We start from the raw sequence: 19,813 nt of genomic DNA, 5'->3' as shown, positions 1-19,813 counted from the left end.
TTTGAGGAAAATGCTGTTTTTGGGCACTAATCAAGTCATTACAGAATTTGTATTGATACATGGAGTAAAATGATAAATACATGGTAAAATGTGAACACAAAAATGGGATGTGATTAAAGGCCCAAAAAGCACTAAAAGCGATAAAACGTGACTGCCGTGAAATAATCAGAATATAACGTTTTATTTCTCTCATTCAGAGGCTTTTTTCTCACTCTCTCTCTCTCTCTCTCTCTCTCTCTCTCTCTCTCTCTCTCTCTCTCTCTCTCTCTCTCTCTCTCTGGTCGCTTGGTCCTCATTTGACGCTCCAAAATCGAAACAGGTCTGAGTTGAGGCGTCAATACAGTTTGACGCGCCTAATAACACTTTTGGTGCGTATTTGGCCATTAAAACCAATAAGTGTACTTCAAGACGCATCACACGCTTTCAGTGCGTTTGGGCCTTAAGAGTAATACAGTGGATAACAAATAAGAAATAAATATTTATATATAATATACAAACAAAAATAATTAGTCACCTTCAGCGTGTCCGTAGAAGAGTGTATTCAGCACTAAAATAAAGATTGAAACTTCATCAGACATAATCAAACTGACAGAAAGTCAAAATCACACAAACACAAAAAACAAAAAACAAAGAACAAAAACAAAAGCAAATAGAGTTTCAGCAGTGGTAACTATTGTTTGATAAATTAAAACAGATAAGAGAAAATTTCTTTAAAATGAAATATGTAAAATGAAATAGGTAAATCATGAAATTCAAAACCCACATACATAACAATACCTTAAACAATTCACATTTACATCATGCAACAACAATCATCCAGCAGTAAATTTAATACAGTCCTTCAATCTAAACTGAGCCAAGTCACCAACCAACATCTGGCCTATAAAACAACCCTGTAGTTAAAAACCATAAGCGTGCTCTGTTCAAGCTCTCGGAGAAACTGGTTCAACCAGTGATACTCTGTAATTCTGACTATTCAGGAACATGTTCTTTAATCTGTGACATGCAAACAGAGAAAGTCAGTAATGTACTTACAGAATAATCCCAGCACACAGATCAAAGTGTACCTCATCCTCACATCCAGCACTGACACTCTGTCACTCAGCTGCTCTGAGTCTGACAAATGTTTCTACTTTGCTTTAATAATAATGCAGCAGAAAGAGAAAGAGAGAAGTTACATTTCATATAAATATGAGATCTGAGTTTAGCCTGCCTGTGTTTCCTTCCCTTTTACACAAAGCTCAGACAACGTCAGTTAGAAAACTTTGACACGTTTACACTTCCTGGCCACTGTTGCTGCCTGCACTACTTACCTTTGTCGTGGTTGGCTTGACCGTTATTATGGTGGTTAATCTGAGTCTACATCACAAATTCAAACAGAAGCCAAATGTCAGAACTCGTTTCTGAACAGCCATGTTACAAACCTCTGGTATTAGGTTATAAAGGCTGCTTTTCTGTTTACTGTCATTTATCTGTTCTCATTCCTGTGTTTATGCATTTAGTTTCCTGTGTTTTTCAGAAATTAAATGCATAAAGGGAGAACAAATGCAGTCTGGTTAAAAATATGCATGTAAATAGTTGTCTGTGATAGAGAAATAGATCAATAGAATTTGTTAAAAGAGTATGGTTAAAATTCATATTTCTCATTGTGTTGAAAAAGGTCAAGTTCATGACTAAACATGTTAAGGATGTCTTTTATTTTATTCTTTTGATAAAAAGCTGCTTATTTAATAGAGTGGTATCTTTCTAGAGAGGTGAATATGGTCAAATAGGTTTGTGTGTGTTACTTGGCTGACGTGTGTGTGTACGCAGACACGGGGAGTGAGAGAGAAGGAGGAGAGAGACTGGAGGAGCGGAGAAGAAAGCAGTTTTTCTGGTGGATATCCGAAGTTGTGCAGGAAAAAGTATAGATGTACCTGAGTCTTAGATTGTCAGCTCGATAATCTGTAAGAGGACATGTTTTGGGAGTAACAGATAACTTGAAAGAGGCTGCTCGTTAATGAAGTGAGCGGTGAGATAGCACTGTGAACGGACTGTAGGCTGCTGCTAGCTAACCCAGCTCGACAAAGTAGCTTCGTCTGGATTTATTCCAATCTGGAAACGAGAGACAACAACCAGCATAGCATAGGTTAGCGTAGGTAATAATTGGTGTGTGTGATCACTAAAACAATTCAGCGGAAAAGTAAAAGCAAATACTTTTAAGATGAAAAGGTAAAAAGGGAAAATTTACTGTGTGACTTGTGAAACAAAAGCAGTGAAGACTCCTGGTATTTAATTTAATATTATTTTCATTTAATTTTGCCTTAGAATTAAAGGAAGAAATTATTACTTTTAATTTTAAATGGTTTCTGAGTGTGTTTATTATTTCAGAGGTTAAAAGCTATATAGCCTTTATACTCTATACCAACTTATATTAGATTGTGGTATTTTATTGTGTTAAAGGGCTAGCATACTCAATTGTTTGTTACATATGGTCTCAAAATAAGTTATATTCAAGAGGTAGGCTATAGGATTTTCAAAGTGACCCAAGCTAAAAACATTAAATTAATCAGAGATAATATAACGAAGGAAATTAGGATAAAAAACTCAGGGCTCCATCTACGACGGGCTACACAAATCAAAAATGAAATATATTAAAAATAAATCGTTGCACGTTTTTTACCATTGTGTTACACAGTTTACTTGACAACTAGAGCTTGAGTAGAAAAAAACAAGCCACTGCTTATCAGCATGACAAAAACAAACCAACATGAGGTTTTAGGTGTGGTTGTCACATTCACACCAGAGCTGATGTGTCAATACACAGAAAAGAAGAGGTGTCTGATACTGTGCAGGATGTGCAATCATATTTTTTAGACAGTAGAAAACTAAAACAAGTGAAAATATTTTGGGAGGTAGTAGAAATTGAGTCAAGTGCAATGCATATGAATATAATATAGCAATTACAAAATGTTTTTTTAACTGACTGTCTTTGAATACAACTATGACTGGTGGTGACATGAGGAAGTGGACAGTCAATATTTATTTCTCAATCTGAAACATCATACAACAGAAAGCCAGAAGTGTGATTTCAATCACAAATTTCCAGAAGCCAGATTTGTTGTGTCTTGAAATCATCCTGAAATCAGGATGTTGACTGTCATCAGTTCACATTTATCCTTTAAAAAATTCCAACTAAGAGATATTATATTTGCATTTCTGTGACCTGTTACTAGTCAATCAGACTTTACTGTTCTGAATATAGTTTAATATGATGAGGTTAGATATAACAATACAATACAGTAGATATTTCTTAGCTATAGATTGAGGGAGACAACAGGTGAGGATACAGAATTCAGCTTTCAGTCACTTATTGTAGTATTTTAAAGGGCTATTTTACTAATTTTCCTACAGTGTCCTACTCCCTCTCTCTGCTGTCTGATGTTCACCCCATAATGTAAAACAGGGATCTTTGATCAGCTTTGTTTACAGTTGTTCACATTTTGAGATGTTTTTTTTTCAATCAAAGAAATATACCTGATGGTTCATCACCCAACAGAAACAAGGGGCATAAATCAATCTGCATAAGAACATAAGAATCTCCAAACTTCCCAGTTCAAAGTTTTTGTTCCCCTCTCAGCTACTGGATGACCAAATTAAGAAGGAAGATTATAAAACAGACATTAACATACATACACTTAAAACAAATAGGTAAAAATAAATTATCTATGAATTCATTCATTAAAGGACAGGAAAATTTGTACAACATGTGTAACAGGATGTTGTTTGATAGCAGATCATCACATATAGTCATTAAAGCTGTTTCATCAAAAACTGAAGAAGAGGCTGACTGACTAAAGCTGCACTACTGTACTAACTGTACAAAATACTGAGCATATTTGATATTTAGATAGCAGATGTACACAATTGCACACAAAACTGCAAATAAACTACACAATGATGTAGTTCTTCATGTTGTCATCCATTCCTTTGGTTTTGTCGATACAGATCTCTCTACAGACCTGGAAGAAAACCAAAAGAAAAAGAGGTACAGTGTTATATAGAGGACATTTTACTCCCATTTATAACCCATTTACGTATCTGCGGAATTAATCATTTATTAGATGAAAAAAACAATATGCACATTATTTTATCACTGTATTATTACCAAGAGCTGTTCCTGGTTCAACTTCAGAATAAACCGCTTCATCAGAAGCTGCAGGAGTTGATTTTCCTATAAATGGAGAGAAGATTAGTCTGAAACATTTGCCAGTAATGTCATCATTTACAATGATAATGTACTGAAGGCTTGTCAGTGTTAATGTCTCCACTGATAATAAAAGAATAACAGTATTGTAATGCCCACAGTGCTCAAAGCAGTTAAACAGCAGAGTATTATGGCTTTTACAGAATTTAGTAAACATACTGATACTGAATATACATACTGATGTATAAATACTGTTCTTCAGCACTGCAAACACACATAATGTAAAATAAACATACATTCCAACATAAAACATTCAAAAAAATGATAATTATAAACACCTACAATTTTGCAAATACAGAACACATCACATACATTACACTGTGTCCAAGACCAACATGTTGGACAGTAACAGTTGCAGGTGAGTGTAGACCTTAATTAATTTGTCTTTCTTCTGTATTATTGTAGCAATAGTGTTTGCAGTGTGTGCATAATCAGATTTGTAAACCTGTAAAAGAATCTCTAAATTCATACTGAAATGTGTGAATATGTACAGCAATCTGCAACTATGTATTCAGATTTGTAAGTGTATCGACACTTGTGAATATGCAGACAAATCTGTATATGTGAATCTGTAAATATGTATTCAAAAAACTCAGAGTAAATGGCCTTTTATTAATGACTGAAAGTTTTGCTCTAAGAGATGGAAACAGAAAGTCATCAGATACAACTCAGGTACATCTGTAATTAGTTGTCTCTTTACATGTGACTTTTGCTACATTCCTGACTAAAATTTGCAAATGTGAGGGTTTTCTTCATACTTGGCCGAGGCTCGCAGGCTCACACTGGGAGGAACTGAAAAAACAAGGCAAGATGCAATGGAGCCGTAAAAGTCACTGTACTGTTCCCAACTACCATAACAACAAGCAACTTTCCACAAATTTCCATCTAGTGAGTGACCAGTAGCTCTTTAGCATTGTTAATGGTGCAAACTGACAACCTGTAATGTTTTAGCCTCGCTAGAAACTGCTAGCACAATATTGTTGCAGTGTTTCCCCTGAGACAACTTCAACGGTAAATAAACTGCAATGTTATAAATAAAATATTCTGCTTGTGGGTAACATCATTGCAATGCATTTTATACTGTATTTTATTGCTGGGGCTTTGCTAGAATCTACCCTGCTGCTGTAAACAAATGTAGTTCATATGATGTAACATTAGAGTCTGCAGGAAACAAACATGTTATTTTCAACAAACTATACTTGTCTTGTTAGTGACAGCAGCCTTTAATGTTTAACTATATTTTCAGTGAGTAACCTGCACCAGACTAATCCTCACTGACTGCATGCTGTGACAGTCACAGTCAGCGAACACATGAGGTGATTGATATTAGGAAAAATGTTAATGCTAGTTAGAGGTTTTGCAGCAGTGATGACCATCAATCTGTTGACAAGAAACCTGCAGAATGTTTGTCTGCAAGTTAATATTGCAAATAATTCAATATTGGTTGGCACACTGTGTTACAGACAAAAATTTTGACACATTTGCAGATCTCAGGCATGACAGGAGTCTAGCAAAAGTCACATGTATAAAGAAAACCAATGGAGAGGTGTACCTGAGGTGTAACTTCCCAACTCTTGGAGCAAAACACTTAAAATACATTTTTCTCACAGATTTTACACATTCACAACTCTGTTTATGCTAGGGCTGGGCGATATGGACAAAAAAATCGTTATTTTTTTCAATCTCTGGGTCGTGTCATTATTTTACTTGATTTTTGTTTGCCTTCATAATGCAAACTTAAAACATTTATTTATTTAAGACAGTTGAGCAAGAACAATAAGAAACCTGCAACACCTGCAAGGCTGTTATAATCATTATGCATAAAATACATGTGATCCCACACAGCTATTGACTGTGAGCACCAGATGCTTCAACTAAGTAGATCATAGGCATCTAGTTTAATAATCAGTTTGAGCACAGATAGAGCAGAAAAATCAGATCACTTGTTGCTGCTGTTTGTGTTTCTTTACAAGACATCATCCTGATATCTGCAGACTGCTGCTAGCTAGCATTAGCTACCTGGAGAGTAAACTGTACAGTGTAGAATCTGGATACTGTTCCTTCAACTTCAGGTGTTTCAACTCTCATGACCAGAGATGAGACCTCATCAACTAACACAAACCAAGAGCACAGATCAGTGTGCAGAGTCATTTTCAGTCTGTTCTTCTCGTAGATGTGACTGTTAAATTCACTGCGAGATAGCCAGAGACAGCTGTGGCAGGTGTGCATGTAGTGTAATTAATAATGTCACAGTTTACGAGACTGTTGTGACTCAAAACAGCTAATGTAGCTGCCATCTACTTTTTGACTAAAAATAACCTTTTCATGCATTTTGTAATAACTCAATTTTACGATTAAGACATTTTACACATTGACCAAAAACAAGAATTTAAATGAATAAAATCAATTTGAGATATCGTCCAGCCCTAGTGTATACATTCACAAATCTTGATACTCTTGCAAATCTGAATACACATTTTTAGTTTCCTGTACACATTCACAAATATCAGCATTTAGAAATTCTTTTACACATTCTGAGAGAAGAGAGTTTTATTCCAACCTGATAAAGCCTGAATCTGTGAAAAGGATATTTGTTGTTACATGGTTTTGTTTTGTAAATTGTTTTCTCTTAAATTACGTAATATTGCATTTCAGACTGCTCCATGTTAAGGTGTATACTGTACCATTTTCAGTGTCTTTAGAGCCTTTGATTGATTCATAGACAGAAGCATCACCTGTGAGCAAAAAGTGAAAATCAAGCTGAGATCAAGTGAACCATTTAAATTGCATGATACCAAATAAGATCAAATATCACCTTTTTAACAAAAATCCTCAGGTTTTTTTTATTTATTTATTCGATTTTAAAATATTGTGGATAAATGCAAGTACAGGGAATCTTAAATGTTTTAGAGCCTTTACTGTCTTTATAGACTGTAATAGAAATGTTGAGGTTACAGTTAACAAAAAATGACAAAATTAATCAGGATTAGTTTGAAAACTGACCATGGAGAAGAGAGGAGTATACGTTATGTTGAGTTTCATTCAGGTTGACCATGTGATTTGCAGCAGAGTCCTGATTGGTGCTGTCAGATTGGATCGGCCTAAAACATTTAGTAAATACAATGAATTTAATAAGACCCATTGAAAGTACTGCTGTTATGTTCAAAATGAGAGAAGAGAGTTTTGTACCAACCTGATAAAGTGTGAATCTGTGAAAAGGATATTTGTTGTTACATGGTTTTGTTTTGTAAATTGTTTTCTCTTAAATTATGTAATATTGCATTTCAGACTGCTCCATGTTAAGGTGTATACTGTACCATTTTCAGTGTCTTCAGAACCTCTGATTGATTCATAGACAGAAGCATCACCTGTGAGCAGAAAATGAAAATCAAGCCAAGGTCAAATTAATAATTTTAATTGCATGATACTAATAAAATATCACCTTTTTAACAAAAATCCTCAGGTTTTTTTTTTTTTTTTAAATGTGATTTTAACAGTGTGGATAAATGCAACAACAGGAAACTGTAAAGGTTTTAGAAGCTTTCATTTCTTTGTAGACTGTAATATTTAATACGTTACAACCAAGACTATAAAGTCTTAAAGCCATAATGGCAATAATATGTCTGGACTCTGGATATAAGTCTTGTAGTTTTGGTTCAATTACAACAATATAAAACAATGTTCTAGTCTGATCTTTTGTGCATGTGGTAGAACAACAGGTTATGTGACAAATCTTTGAGACTGTTCTACAAACTGACCCACTGCTTTATTTACTGAGATCAACAACAACTTCCTGTCTAATGGATTGTGGCTTTTGGTTAATATTCATTAAAAATCAGATGGCCAGAGTCTAGAAAAAGAGTAATAGAAATGTTATTGTTAGAGTTAACAAAAAAATGACAAAATTAATCAGGATTAGTTTGAAGACTGACCATGGAGAAGAGAGGAGTATAGGTCATGTTGAGTTTCATTCAGGTTGACCATGTGATTCACGGCGGGGTCCTGGTTGGTGCTGTCAGACTGGATCGGCCTAAAACATTTAGCAAATACAATGAATTTAATAAGACACATTGAAGGTACTGCTGTTATGTTCAAAATGAGAGAAGAGAGTTTTGTACCAACCTGATAAAGCGTGAATCTGTGAAAAGGATATTTATTGTTATGTGGTTTTATTTTCTAAATATTTTTTCTGCTATTTCACATTATGACATCAGAATACATCTTTGTATTTGAATAATTAAAAACATAAAACATTTAACATCAGAGTGAAAAAGTCTCACCTTTGGATCGTCTGTAGCGATACAACAGGAGCAGGAGAATAATAAGAATAATTCCACAAACCAGCCCAACAATTAATGGTATAAGAGATGAAGAGCTGTCAGGCCTGGACACTGCTGTAATAGATAATAAACAATATTCATCATTCATTTACATTTGTATTTTTATAGATATCAGATTTTTTATTTTTTGTTTAATAATTGAACGGCCCTCATGTAAAGTTTAAAACAAGTTAATCCAATATGTGAAATCAGCTGAAAATAAACCTGTAAACTTCTAATTCTGTAAAGTATTTGACCACATTTCTTTCTAAGACAGCAACACAGTTTAGAAGAAAGAAAATGCATGAATTGTTTTAATCCTACTCACCCTTAACTGACATCCAACTCTGTACTGATTCTTTTCCTGAGTATTTACACTTGTAGAAGCCTTCATCTGACTTTGACACTGCAGAGATATTCAGCTCCCCTCTGGTATCATTTTGGATAAGTTTGTCATTTTGATAGAAAAACACGTTGGAAAGTAATTCTCCTGTCTTCAGTTTACAGCCAAGAGTAACAGAATCTCCCTCAGTCACAGGATGCACAGGGCTCACCAGGATAATATCTGCATCTGTAAAACAGTCAAAGAATATGAAGTTTCAGTCAGAGACCAGCTGCTGACCTTTAGAACAAGGTGACATAAAACTATGAGAATAGATCACACATATGCCTTTATTTTTCTCCAACTAATTTATCTCACAGAATCAGTGTAGCTGAGCAAAGACCCAACATTTCAGCTTTATTACATACATGTCTTGTAATTGTAAATATATTAGCTATGGCTAGTTAGCTCTAGAGCTAACAGGTACACATGAAAGAAATGATGGATGGCTATTGACACAAAATCAACTCTGACTAAATCTGCATAATCATCAAGAATAAAGAAAGGTCTTGCTGCACACCAAAAAAACTGTGAACCAAACATCTTGGATCTGAAAAATATTAATTTCCAGTTGTTTAAATAAATATGAAGAAGCTTTCATTTTGTCCACAGATGAGTTTTGGTGTGAAGCAAGTTCTTTCATAATTTATATATTCTTTTGCATTACCTGTGTTTGACAAGAACACGACTAAATTATGAGTTGTGCAGAGGACACTTAATTTTATAATTAATTGGATGATATTTCTTTATTATAATCTCAAGGAATAATAACTTAATGAGCTTTTAGTTTTTTGTTAAAGAAACAATAATATAACATAATTTTTGCTATCAAAAGGTTAGGCATATAACTTGATTGTCTACACAGGAAGTGTAGTTAGTGACACCATGTTGAAAATAATTTAAATACAAGATGAAAATGAAATAAAATGTAATGTAAACATACTCTGTATAGTGATATTGACTGCATTGCTGAACTCTCCTGATCCAGACTCACACCAGTACACTGCATCACTCTGCTGTGAACTGTTGATGTTGCATGTGGATCCAGTCATTGACCTCCAGTTAGAACAGTTGTGGTCCTCAGGAAACCTCCTCACTCTCCACTCAGTAGAGTTTCCTTCACAGCTCAGTGAGACAGAGTCATAGATGAAGTGCTGCACTCTGTCAGGACTCACTTTGAGAGTCACTGCTGAATGAACATCTGAAAAACAACATGTAATGAGGAGCAAACCAAGTACAGAGATATTACATTTAAAAAAGATCACAATGCAAAAAATCCTCTTTTTTGTACTTTTAAAACTATTTATTGTTGAGAAGAAAAACATCTGAATAACATAAACTGTGCAAAAGGTTCAGTGTTTTGGTGAAACTGTGAGTGTTAAGAACATACAGAGCATATGGACTGACAGTGGAGATGTGAAGTGTGCTGCAGAGTGGTTTGAGCTGTTTTATGGATGTTTTGACTATTTTTCTATCTTGAAAACTTTCTACCAAGATAACTACAGCAACTGTTCACTGTGAAGCTGTAAACAACCTACGTTTACCTGCCACCTTTCAAACATACAGAGGATGTGTTTTTCATTCTGAATGATGCTTCATTGTCTCTATATAAAGTACTAGTCAAAAGTTCTGACACACCTTCCCTTGAATGAGAAAGTGTGTCCAAACTTTTGACTGGTGCTGTATAGTCAGTGTTTTTCTCTCATCTGTCAGAGTTTTCTCAGGTTTCCAGCTGTTTCTGTACTTTGTCCATTTACCTACTTCGTTGACTGCTGACTTTTCTGGTTTTTCATTACTAGATTTTGACTGTTTTGTATGTCTATATGTTGCCTGACCACTAGATAAAGTCTCATTTAACCACACCTGTCCAGCCTGCTGTGTCAGTAAAAGTAATGAGTATTGGCTGTAAGATGAGCGCAGGTATCCAAAGTAAAAGTATTCATTGCAAAGAGGAGCAGAGTTTGGTTTCAATAGCAAGTAAAATCATAATATCTCAGGTTTTTTGGTGCTGTAATGTTTTCAGATCAATTGAAGATGTAAAGAAGGAAATCCAGCCCAGTCCAGTATGTAGAATAATTCAATATCAACATTGTGTTTGGTGAGTGTGTTGAAAAACTGAAATCTTGACTTGATGGAGAAAGGTCATAGGTTCACCACAATCAATACCCAGATTATGACATCACAACTGCTTCTTGACAGAAGGAGACAAAAACAAACAAGCAAACTCACCTCCAGACCAAACAAACGCAGGTTTGCTGTAATCAGTGTAAAACACTGGGTCTCCTCTTCCAGCTCTACACATATATCTTGCTGTGTGTGTCGACCCATGAACGATGTAGGAATCCTGTTCAGTCCCATTGGTGCTACCAGGTAGCAGCTCATCACTGTAGGAGTTGTCTGATAGTTTGGGAACAGTCTTATACCAGTAGAACCTCCATCCTGCAGATGGATGTTCAACCTTACAGCTCAGAGTTACTGAGTCTCCAGGACTCAGCCATGATGGAGACACAGTGAGGACAGACTCTGGTGCATCTGTTGGAAAGTGATTTTCTCAGAATGGAAAAAATAATGATGCAGATACACATACAGTAAACTATCTCCAAATACATAATGAAATAAATAAATAAAACACAAAAAATGAGTAATTTACATTTTCAGTGTGAAAGAAATATGATCTGACTTACATAATACTGTCAGTTTGAAGGCATCACTCCACTCTGTTGAAGATTGTTCACTTTTCATTCTGCCCAAACACCTGTAGTCTCCACTGTCTAATGTATAAGCATAACGGATCCTGTATTCATTTTGTATTTGAGGTTTTATTGATCTGGGTGTTTTCCATTCATACTCCCACTTAGTGTCTCCTCCATCCTTGATGTCACATCTGAGAGTGATCGCCTCTCCTCTGTATATCTTTGGCCAGTTGGGTTGCAGAGTCACAACCGCTCTGTTTGAGCCTGTTTGTGTTCAAGAATCACCAACAAGGATACAAAAATGACAAAAGGTTAAATCATCATCAAACAAAATGATTGTTATCCTTGATCTGAATAAGTATTCATAAACACACATTAGATGTTTCTACATTTTGTATTCCAACAAAACATTGTCAAACTCACCATATTTGTTGATAGTGATTGAATCACTGTACTTTGTGTAGTAAACTGGGTTTCCTCTTCCTCCTCTGCACCAGTAGAGTCCTCCCTGTGAGACACTGATTTGTCCAGTTGACTGGAAAACAGCATCTTGTGTCTTCAGGGGTTCAGAGGTTTTGTACGTTAAGTAATATTTCCAACCAGATGATGATGGGTCCACAGAGCAGGTCAGGGTCACACTGCCCCCTACTGGAATGTCTGTGTTGTCAGCACTCAGTTTGGCCTTTGGTTTATATGCTGTTAGTTTAGAACAAAGACATTAAAAGGTAATTATTGTCCCTCTATAGTCCACTTTCAAGGAAGATATATACAAAGATATTCATTTAATCACTGTGATCTTTAATCAGTTAATAAAATAAATCTTATCTAATCTTAATATATTTTATATCTAAATAGGTGATATAATGTTAGATATATTATCTAAATATATGCTAACAAAAATTTATTTTATTAAAATGTTAAGTTTTCAGTTTAGAACAAAGACATAATGTAATTATTGTCCCTGTGATTTAGTCCAATTTAAATAACTTAGTTGAGAACATAATGAATTTCACGTAATCTTGATGGGAGTCCCAAGCACACAGAAGATATTGATTTAATCACTTTGATCTGCACCATGAGTCATTGTTTTATATTCTCTTTAATCTGTTAACAATGAATCAATTAAGTATATTTCAAATGCTACAGGATACTGAATGACGGCTTGTCTTCAAAAACAAACACAAATATTTACTGATCAATCCTGAGAAGTTGACTAATTCTTGAGTAAAGAAATATTTTCTATTGAATTATTCAGACACAGATAGGTGGAAACTCAAAAACAGATGAAACACAGTCCAACTTACATGACACTATCAACCTGATGAGATCACTTCTTTCTGTTGAATACAAGTCTATCTTCTGTTTATCCTTACACCTGTAGTTTCCACACTGTAAAAAGTAGCTCTAAAACTCCAGTATTCACTGTTTTAGAGGTTTTTCTTTGGTTCTTTTCTATTCATACTCCCACTCAGTGTCTCCACTATCTTTGATCTTACATCTTAGAGTGATTGACTCACCACTGAATATCTGAGGCCAGTTGGTTTGCTGTGTTACAAGATTTCGTCCCTGCTCTTAATAACCCTGTCAAAATCCCCCAACCAATAAACCAGGTGTAGTGTTGATCAATGAAATGATCCCTGCCTTCTTGCGGGCATGTTCGCTTTACTTCTTAGAGTGTCCCGTACAGGCGGGTACTCCTTAACTGGGTTCATCTACTCCCGCCCTCCAGGGCTTTATTAAATATACTTCTCTTGCTTTCTTTACGACTTTTGGATTAATTTATACACCAGCACCCGTACGTTTTACAATAGTAGTTGCATACAGTATTATAGTAGCCACATGGCACAGCGCCCACATGTTTGAAAAAATGTCACCTTCATCATGAACGTTGCTATGGTTAAATCTGTGTAAGAATGGCGAGATGGTCGCTTGAACTTCATTTTTTGTAAAATTTAAGTGATACGCGTTACAAGGACCTACTGTTGTAGTTTTACTTCTTTTTGGAACCCACAGTTGTAGTTTTCTCAGGCTGGTTAGCAGCTCCTCCATCCGGACCGCTGCTAGTGTAAAGCCACTGACACACTGTTAGCTTAGCCTGTTAGCACCTGCTGCCACCAATAGCATATTCAGACCAAATCAGGCGGTGCTGCGTTCAGCCGCAGGGTCAAGCGGAGGTGTGTGGAGTTGTTGGCGTGTTTATTTGTGCTCAACAATGTCACTGCTGTGTCTCTCTCAATCTCTCCTGGTGCTTTCAGCTGCTCTCTCTCTTTTTCTCTCTTCTTTTTTCTAATGAGTCGGGAGGCCGACAGCAAAGTCAAATGAATTGTGGTCAGTGCTGTGGGTTTATTTGCTGAGAGTAAAAAACAAAACAACAACTAGACCAATTGGGATGGGATTTGCCCCAGAACTTTTTCACTCTATTGTTACACAACAGACCTGAAACATTTACATCATTTTCAGCAGCTCAGTTTCAGTAATTCTGTTCTCAAACTAAAAAGCGACCACTTGTTACTGAGCTGCTCATAGGAGGCTGCATCATTGTTGGAGGGAGAAAATATTTCTGTTATCTTAGTTGACTGAAATGAAAAACAAGCCATTTTGAATATGAATGACAGATGGTTTGACTTACATGATACTGTCAATGCGATGGCATCACTCCACTCTGTTGATGAATACAAGTTATTTCTACCCTTACAACTGTAGTCTCCACTGTTGGAAACAGAAGCACTGCTAATCTTGTATTCATTATCTTTCAGAGATGTGTCCATATTGTTTATTCTCCATTCATATTCCCATCGAGTGTCTGCACCTCCACGGATCTCACATCTGACAGTGATTGTCTCACCACTGTATATCAGACGCCAGTTGGATTGCAGAGTCACAACAGCCCACCTATTAGAAACTGTTCAAACAGAAAAGTAAAGTAGTATGAAAAGAGCTTTGCAATCACATGTTTGTCAGATAAACAGGTCTTACTGAGGACAACAGTCCTCCAGAACACCTGAAACTAAACTTTTACAGGATGCATTTATCTCACAGTGCAGAGAGACTTGACTGTTCAACATCAGTCATTTTGGGGAACAGTTTAATAATCCCATGTAGTTGCATCTTTGCTGTCTAGGTTACCAAGCAGGCAGATTACTGGACATTTTTAAAAAATGTGTATTAAATTCAATTTTCTATGAACGAGAATGAGAACCTTTTATTCAGCATTAAGATTTCAAGTTTATATGATAAAAACAGATGTTGTTGAGATTTGGTGTGAATATCTTTTGTTCACAGCCATATTTCTTATAAACATTCACCTGAAGAAAAGATTTGTATCAGGGGGAAAAGTTGTTCAAGTAATAAACTGAGGATCACAGTACTGTCAGCAAATTTAATGATGTGTCTGTTCTCATGCAGAGAAAGGACTCACCACTCGGGGGAGCCACTGGAGTAAAGAATCTTACCTGCCATCACTGACTCTGATCATTTTAAAATATACTCAATAAAATAATCTAAAAGCCACCTCACCAATTTAAAATCTAGACTGAAACAAGCTAAAACCATTTCAGCTGAAACATTGAGTTAAATGATATTCAATGTCAAGGAAAAGTCCATAAATAATACTGCATTATACTCACTTTTTCATTAACATTCTCCTTTTTTGCTATCAATACCAAAATGACTCTTTTTACACTAATGATAATAGATTTAAATAATACATGTTGCATTATTCCACAACAAAGTACTAAACTCACCAGTTTTCCAAATAGTGACTGTATTGCTGCACTCTGGGTCTCCTCCTCTTCCTGCTCTGCAGAAATAGATGCCTCCTAGATTAGCTCTTAAAACTCTGTTTGATTCAGCATATCTGATGGGCTGAGCTGCAGAAGATCCTGAGGCACGTCTGAACCAATCATATCTCCAATCAGCAGAGTCGTCCACAGAGCAGGTCAGTGTCACACTGTCGTGTTCTGGTATGATGGTTTCATCTGCTCTCAGTGTCGGCTTGGCTTTATTGGCTGTTTAGTTCAGAGCAAAAAACAAAATGAGTAACAAGTGAGATGGAATTTCCCTTAGAAAAACTTTGAACATCAATTGAGTCATTTAGTTAATACTATTATATGGAAGTTGCAAACAGAGCATGTGACATATGACTCTCAGTCGATCACTGATTTGGTAAACAAAACTAACTAACTAACTAACTAACTAACTAACTAACTAACTAACTAACTAACTAACTACTGTTGATGTTTTATTATTGCACAGTGTTTTGTTTGCTTGTTTTCTTGGGGGAGGCAACATACAGTACACTGCATGTTGACTCCTCTGAAGTTTTTCTGTTCTGACACTTAAGTGGAAGGAAGGGGGTCATATTTTCTGTTACCTTATCTAACTAGATTGAAACAAAATTACATTTTGAATATGATATGAACATATTTGACTTACGTGATAGTGTCAGTGTGATGGCTTCACTCCACTCTGTTGAGGAATAAAAATCTCTTCTACCTTTACAACTGTAGACTATGTAGACATCATATATATATATAGAAGCACTGCTGATTCTGAATTCTTTATCTTTACAAGATACGGCCATATTGTTTTCTCTCCATTCATATTCCCATCGAGTGTCTGCACCTCCCTGGATCTCACATATGACAGTGATTGTCTCACCACTGTATATCAGACGCCAGTTGGGTTGCAGAGTCACAACAGCCTTGTTGGAAACTGTTCAAACAGAAAAGTAAAGTAGTATGAAAAGAGCTTTGCAATCACATGTTTGTCAGATAAACAGGTCTTACTGAGGACAACAGTCCTCCAGAACACCTGAACCTAAACTTTTACAGGATGCATTTATCTCACAGTGCAGAGACTTGACTGTTCAACATCAGTCATTTTGGGGAACAGTTTAATAATCCCATGTAGTTGCATCTTTGCTGTCTAGGTTACCAAGCAGGCAGATTACTGAAATTAAAAAAATATATTAAATTCAATTTTCCATGAACAAGAATGAGAAGCCTTTTTTCAGCATTAATATTTAAAGTTTATATGATAAAAACAGATGTTGTTGAGATTTGGTGTGAATATCTTTTGTTCACAGCCATATTTCTTATAAACATTCACCTGAAGAAAAGATTTGTATCAGGGGGAAAAGTTGTTCAAGTAATAAACTGAGGATCACAGTACTGTCAGCAAATTTAATGATTTGGTGGCTTTAATCTAAAAGCCACCTCACCAATTTAAAATCTAGACTGAAACAAGCTAAAACCATTTCAGCTGAAACATTGTGTTAAATGATTTTTGAATCACTGTAATGAACATGTCATCAAGAATGTATTTATATTTTTAAAGAGCACAAAGGAAACATCTGTCTCAAATTATGTTTAATTCAATGTTCAAATGAATTTAGACTCTCTGTTTGAAAATGTTTATGTTCATAATCAAACTCCAACTTGTCTTTCTAAATGTTGCATATGTGTTTTCTGCACATGTTTGTGTGTTTTCTACAACATTTACATGTGAATCTTAAGTTGCAGTGCATTTAACTCTCTCGGCCTCCCGTACCCTTTTGACAAAATCTGCTTGAAATTTAAAACTTTAGTTCACAGAAGTCAAACAATAAGACATCAGTTCTTCTCTTTTGTTTAGTGACAGGTTAGGTAAAAACAGAAAAGAGATTCACTTGCTCAGCACTCAGCACATTGTGTGTAATAAATCTCATTGTCAAACTCACCAATTTTGTGGATCGTGATTGAATCACTGTACTTTGTGTAGTCAACTGGGTCTCCTCTTCCTCCTCTGCACCAGTAGAGTCCTCCCTGTGAGACACTGATTTGTCCAGTTGATTGGGAAACAGCATCTTGTGTGTTCAGGAGTCCAGATGTTTTCTTGTCTTTGTACCAGTAGTATTCCCAACCAGATGATGATGGGACCACAGAGCAGGTCAGGGTCACATTGCCCCCTACTGGAATGTCTGTGTTGTCAGCACTCAGTTTGGCCTTTGGTTTATATGCTGTTAGTTTAGAACAAAGACATTACACTTTTTCTCCTTTGCATAAACATAAAACTTGATGCTCATGTATCATCGATAAACTCTAAGCACAATCCCATTGCTTTCATTCAAACAGAAATTCTAAATCACATTTTTGTCCTCTACATTGCAGATCAGTGACACACTGTGTCGTCCTCTTATGGTCTTCCTGTCTGCTCTCAGTGTGACCTTGTGTCTGTCTAAGTTTAGAAAAACAATAAAATGAATAAGTGACTGTCATGGACAAGCCATCAAAAATGTATTTATATCTTTATATAACACAAAGGAAACACCTGTTTATGACTCAAATGAATTTAGACTCTCTGTTTGCACATTTATGTTCATAATCAAACTCCAACTTGTCTTTCTAAATGCTGCATATGTGTTTTCTTCAGATACTTGCGTGTCTCAAGGGTCATCACAACATCTCGTCTCCCTACATAAACACGCATTTTGAGGAAAATGCTGTTTTACACCTTTGGGCACGAATCAAGTCATTTCAGAATTTGTATTGATACATGGAGTAAAATGATACATACATGATAAAATATGAACACAAAAATGGGATGTGATTAAAGGCCCAAAAAGCACTAAAAGCAATAATTGTAAAACGTGACTGCCGTGAAATAATCAGAATATAATGTTTTATTTCTCTCATTCGGGCTTTTTTCTCACTACCGCTCTCTCTCTCTCTGTCTCCTCCTCCTCTCTCTCTCTCTCTCTCTCTCTCTCTCTCTCTCTCTCTCTCTCTCTCTCTCTCTCTCTCTCTCTCTCTCTGGTCGCTTGGTCCTCATTTGACGCTCCAAAATCGAAACAGGTCTGAGTTGAGACGTCAAGACAGTTTGACGCGCCTAATAACGCTTTTGGTGCGTGTTTGGCCATTAAAACCAATAAGTGTACTTCAGAACGCGTCACACGCTTTCAGTGCGTTTGGGCATTAAGAGTAATACAGTGGATGACAAATAAGTGATAAATATTTCAGTATAATATATAAATAAAAATAATTAGTCACCTTCAGAGTGTCCGTAGAAGAGTGTATTCAGCGCTAAAATAAAGATTGAAACTTCATCAGACTTAATCAAACTGACAGAAAGTCAAAATCACACACAAAAAACAAAAAACAAAAGCAAATAGAGTTTCAGCACCGGTAACTATTGTTTGATAAATTAAGAGAAGAGAAAATTTCTTTAAAATGAAATATGTAAAATAAAATAGGTAAATCATGAAATTCAACACCCACATACATAACAATACCTTAAACAATTCACATTTACATCATGCAAAAACAATCATCCAGCAGTAAATTTAACACAGTCCTTCAATCTAAACTGAGCCAAGTCACCAACCAACATCTGGCCTATAAAACAACCCTGTAGTTAAAAACCATAAGCGTGCTCTGTTCAAGCTCTCAGAGAAACTGGTTCAACCAGTGATACTCTGTAATTCTGACTATTCAGCAACATGTTCTTTAATCTGTGACATGCAAACAGAGAAAGTCAGTAATGTACTTACAGAATAATCCCAGCACACAGATCAAAGTGTACCTCATCCTCACATCCAGCACTGACACTCTGTCACTCAGCTGCTCTGAGTCTGACAAATGTTTCTACTTTGCTTTAATAATAATGCAGCAGAAAGACAAAGAGAGAAGTTACATTTCATATAAATATGAGATCTGAGTTTAGCCTGCCTGTGTTTCCTTCCCTTTTACACAAAGCTCAGACAACGTCAGTTAGTTTGACCGCAGCAAACTTTGACACGTTTACACTTCCTGGCCACTGTTGCTGCCTGCACTACTTACCTTTGTCGTGGTTGGCTTGACCGTTATTATGGTGGTTAATCTGAATCTACATCACACATTCAAACAGAAGCCAAATGTCAGAACTCGTTTCTGAACAGCCATGTTACAAACCTCTGGTATTAGGTTATAAAGGCTGCTTTTCTGTTTACTGTCATTTATCTGTTCTCATTCCTGTGTTTATGCATTTAGTTTCCTGTGTTTTTCAGAAATTAAATGCATAAAGGGAGAACAAATGTAGCCTGGTTAAAAATATGCATGTATAAATAGTTGTCTGTGATAGAGAAATAGATCAATAGAATTTGTTAAAAGAGTATGGTTAAAATTCATATTTCTCATTGTTTGAAAAAGGTCAAGTT

At 35.8% G+C, this 19,813-nt stretch overlaps 1 protein-coding gene across 1 annotated transcript in view; it reads right to left on the bottom strand.

The window, feature by feature from the left end:
* Window positions 1-19,813, bottom strand: part of LOC121890086 — a 364,377-nt gene that overhangs the window by 166,880 nt on the left and 177,684 nt on the right. Inside the window, exons 26-28 of the mRNA XM_042402354.1 lie at window positions 8,179-8,276; window positions 7,564-7,614; window positions 6,807-6,822 (exon numbers count right to left, since the gene is read on the bottom strand). Coding sequence (XP_042258288.1) covers window positions 6,807-6,822; window positions 7,564-7,614; window positions 8,179-8,276 — 165 coding nt within the window. The remainder of the gene's footprint in view (window positions 1-6,806; window positions 6,823-7,563; window positions 7,615-8,178; window positions 8,277-19,813) is intronic.

Source organism: Thunnus maccoyii, chromosome 22 (assembly GCF_910596095.1).
Source record: "Thunnus maccoyii chromosome 22, fThuMac1.1, whole genome shotgun sequence".
NCBI classification, from domain to species: domain Eukaryota; kingdom Metazoa; phylum Chordata; class Actinopteri; order Scombriformes; family Scombridae; genus Thunnus; species Thunnus maccoyii.
This window is presented reverse-complemented; position numbering and strand designations above follow the sequence as displayed.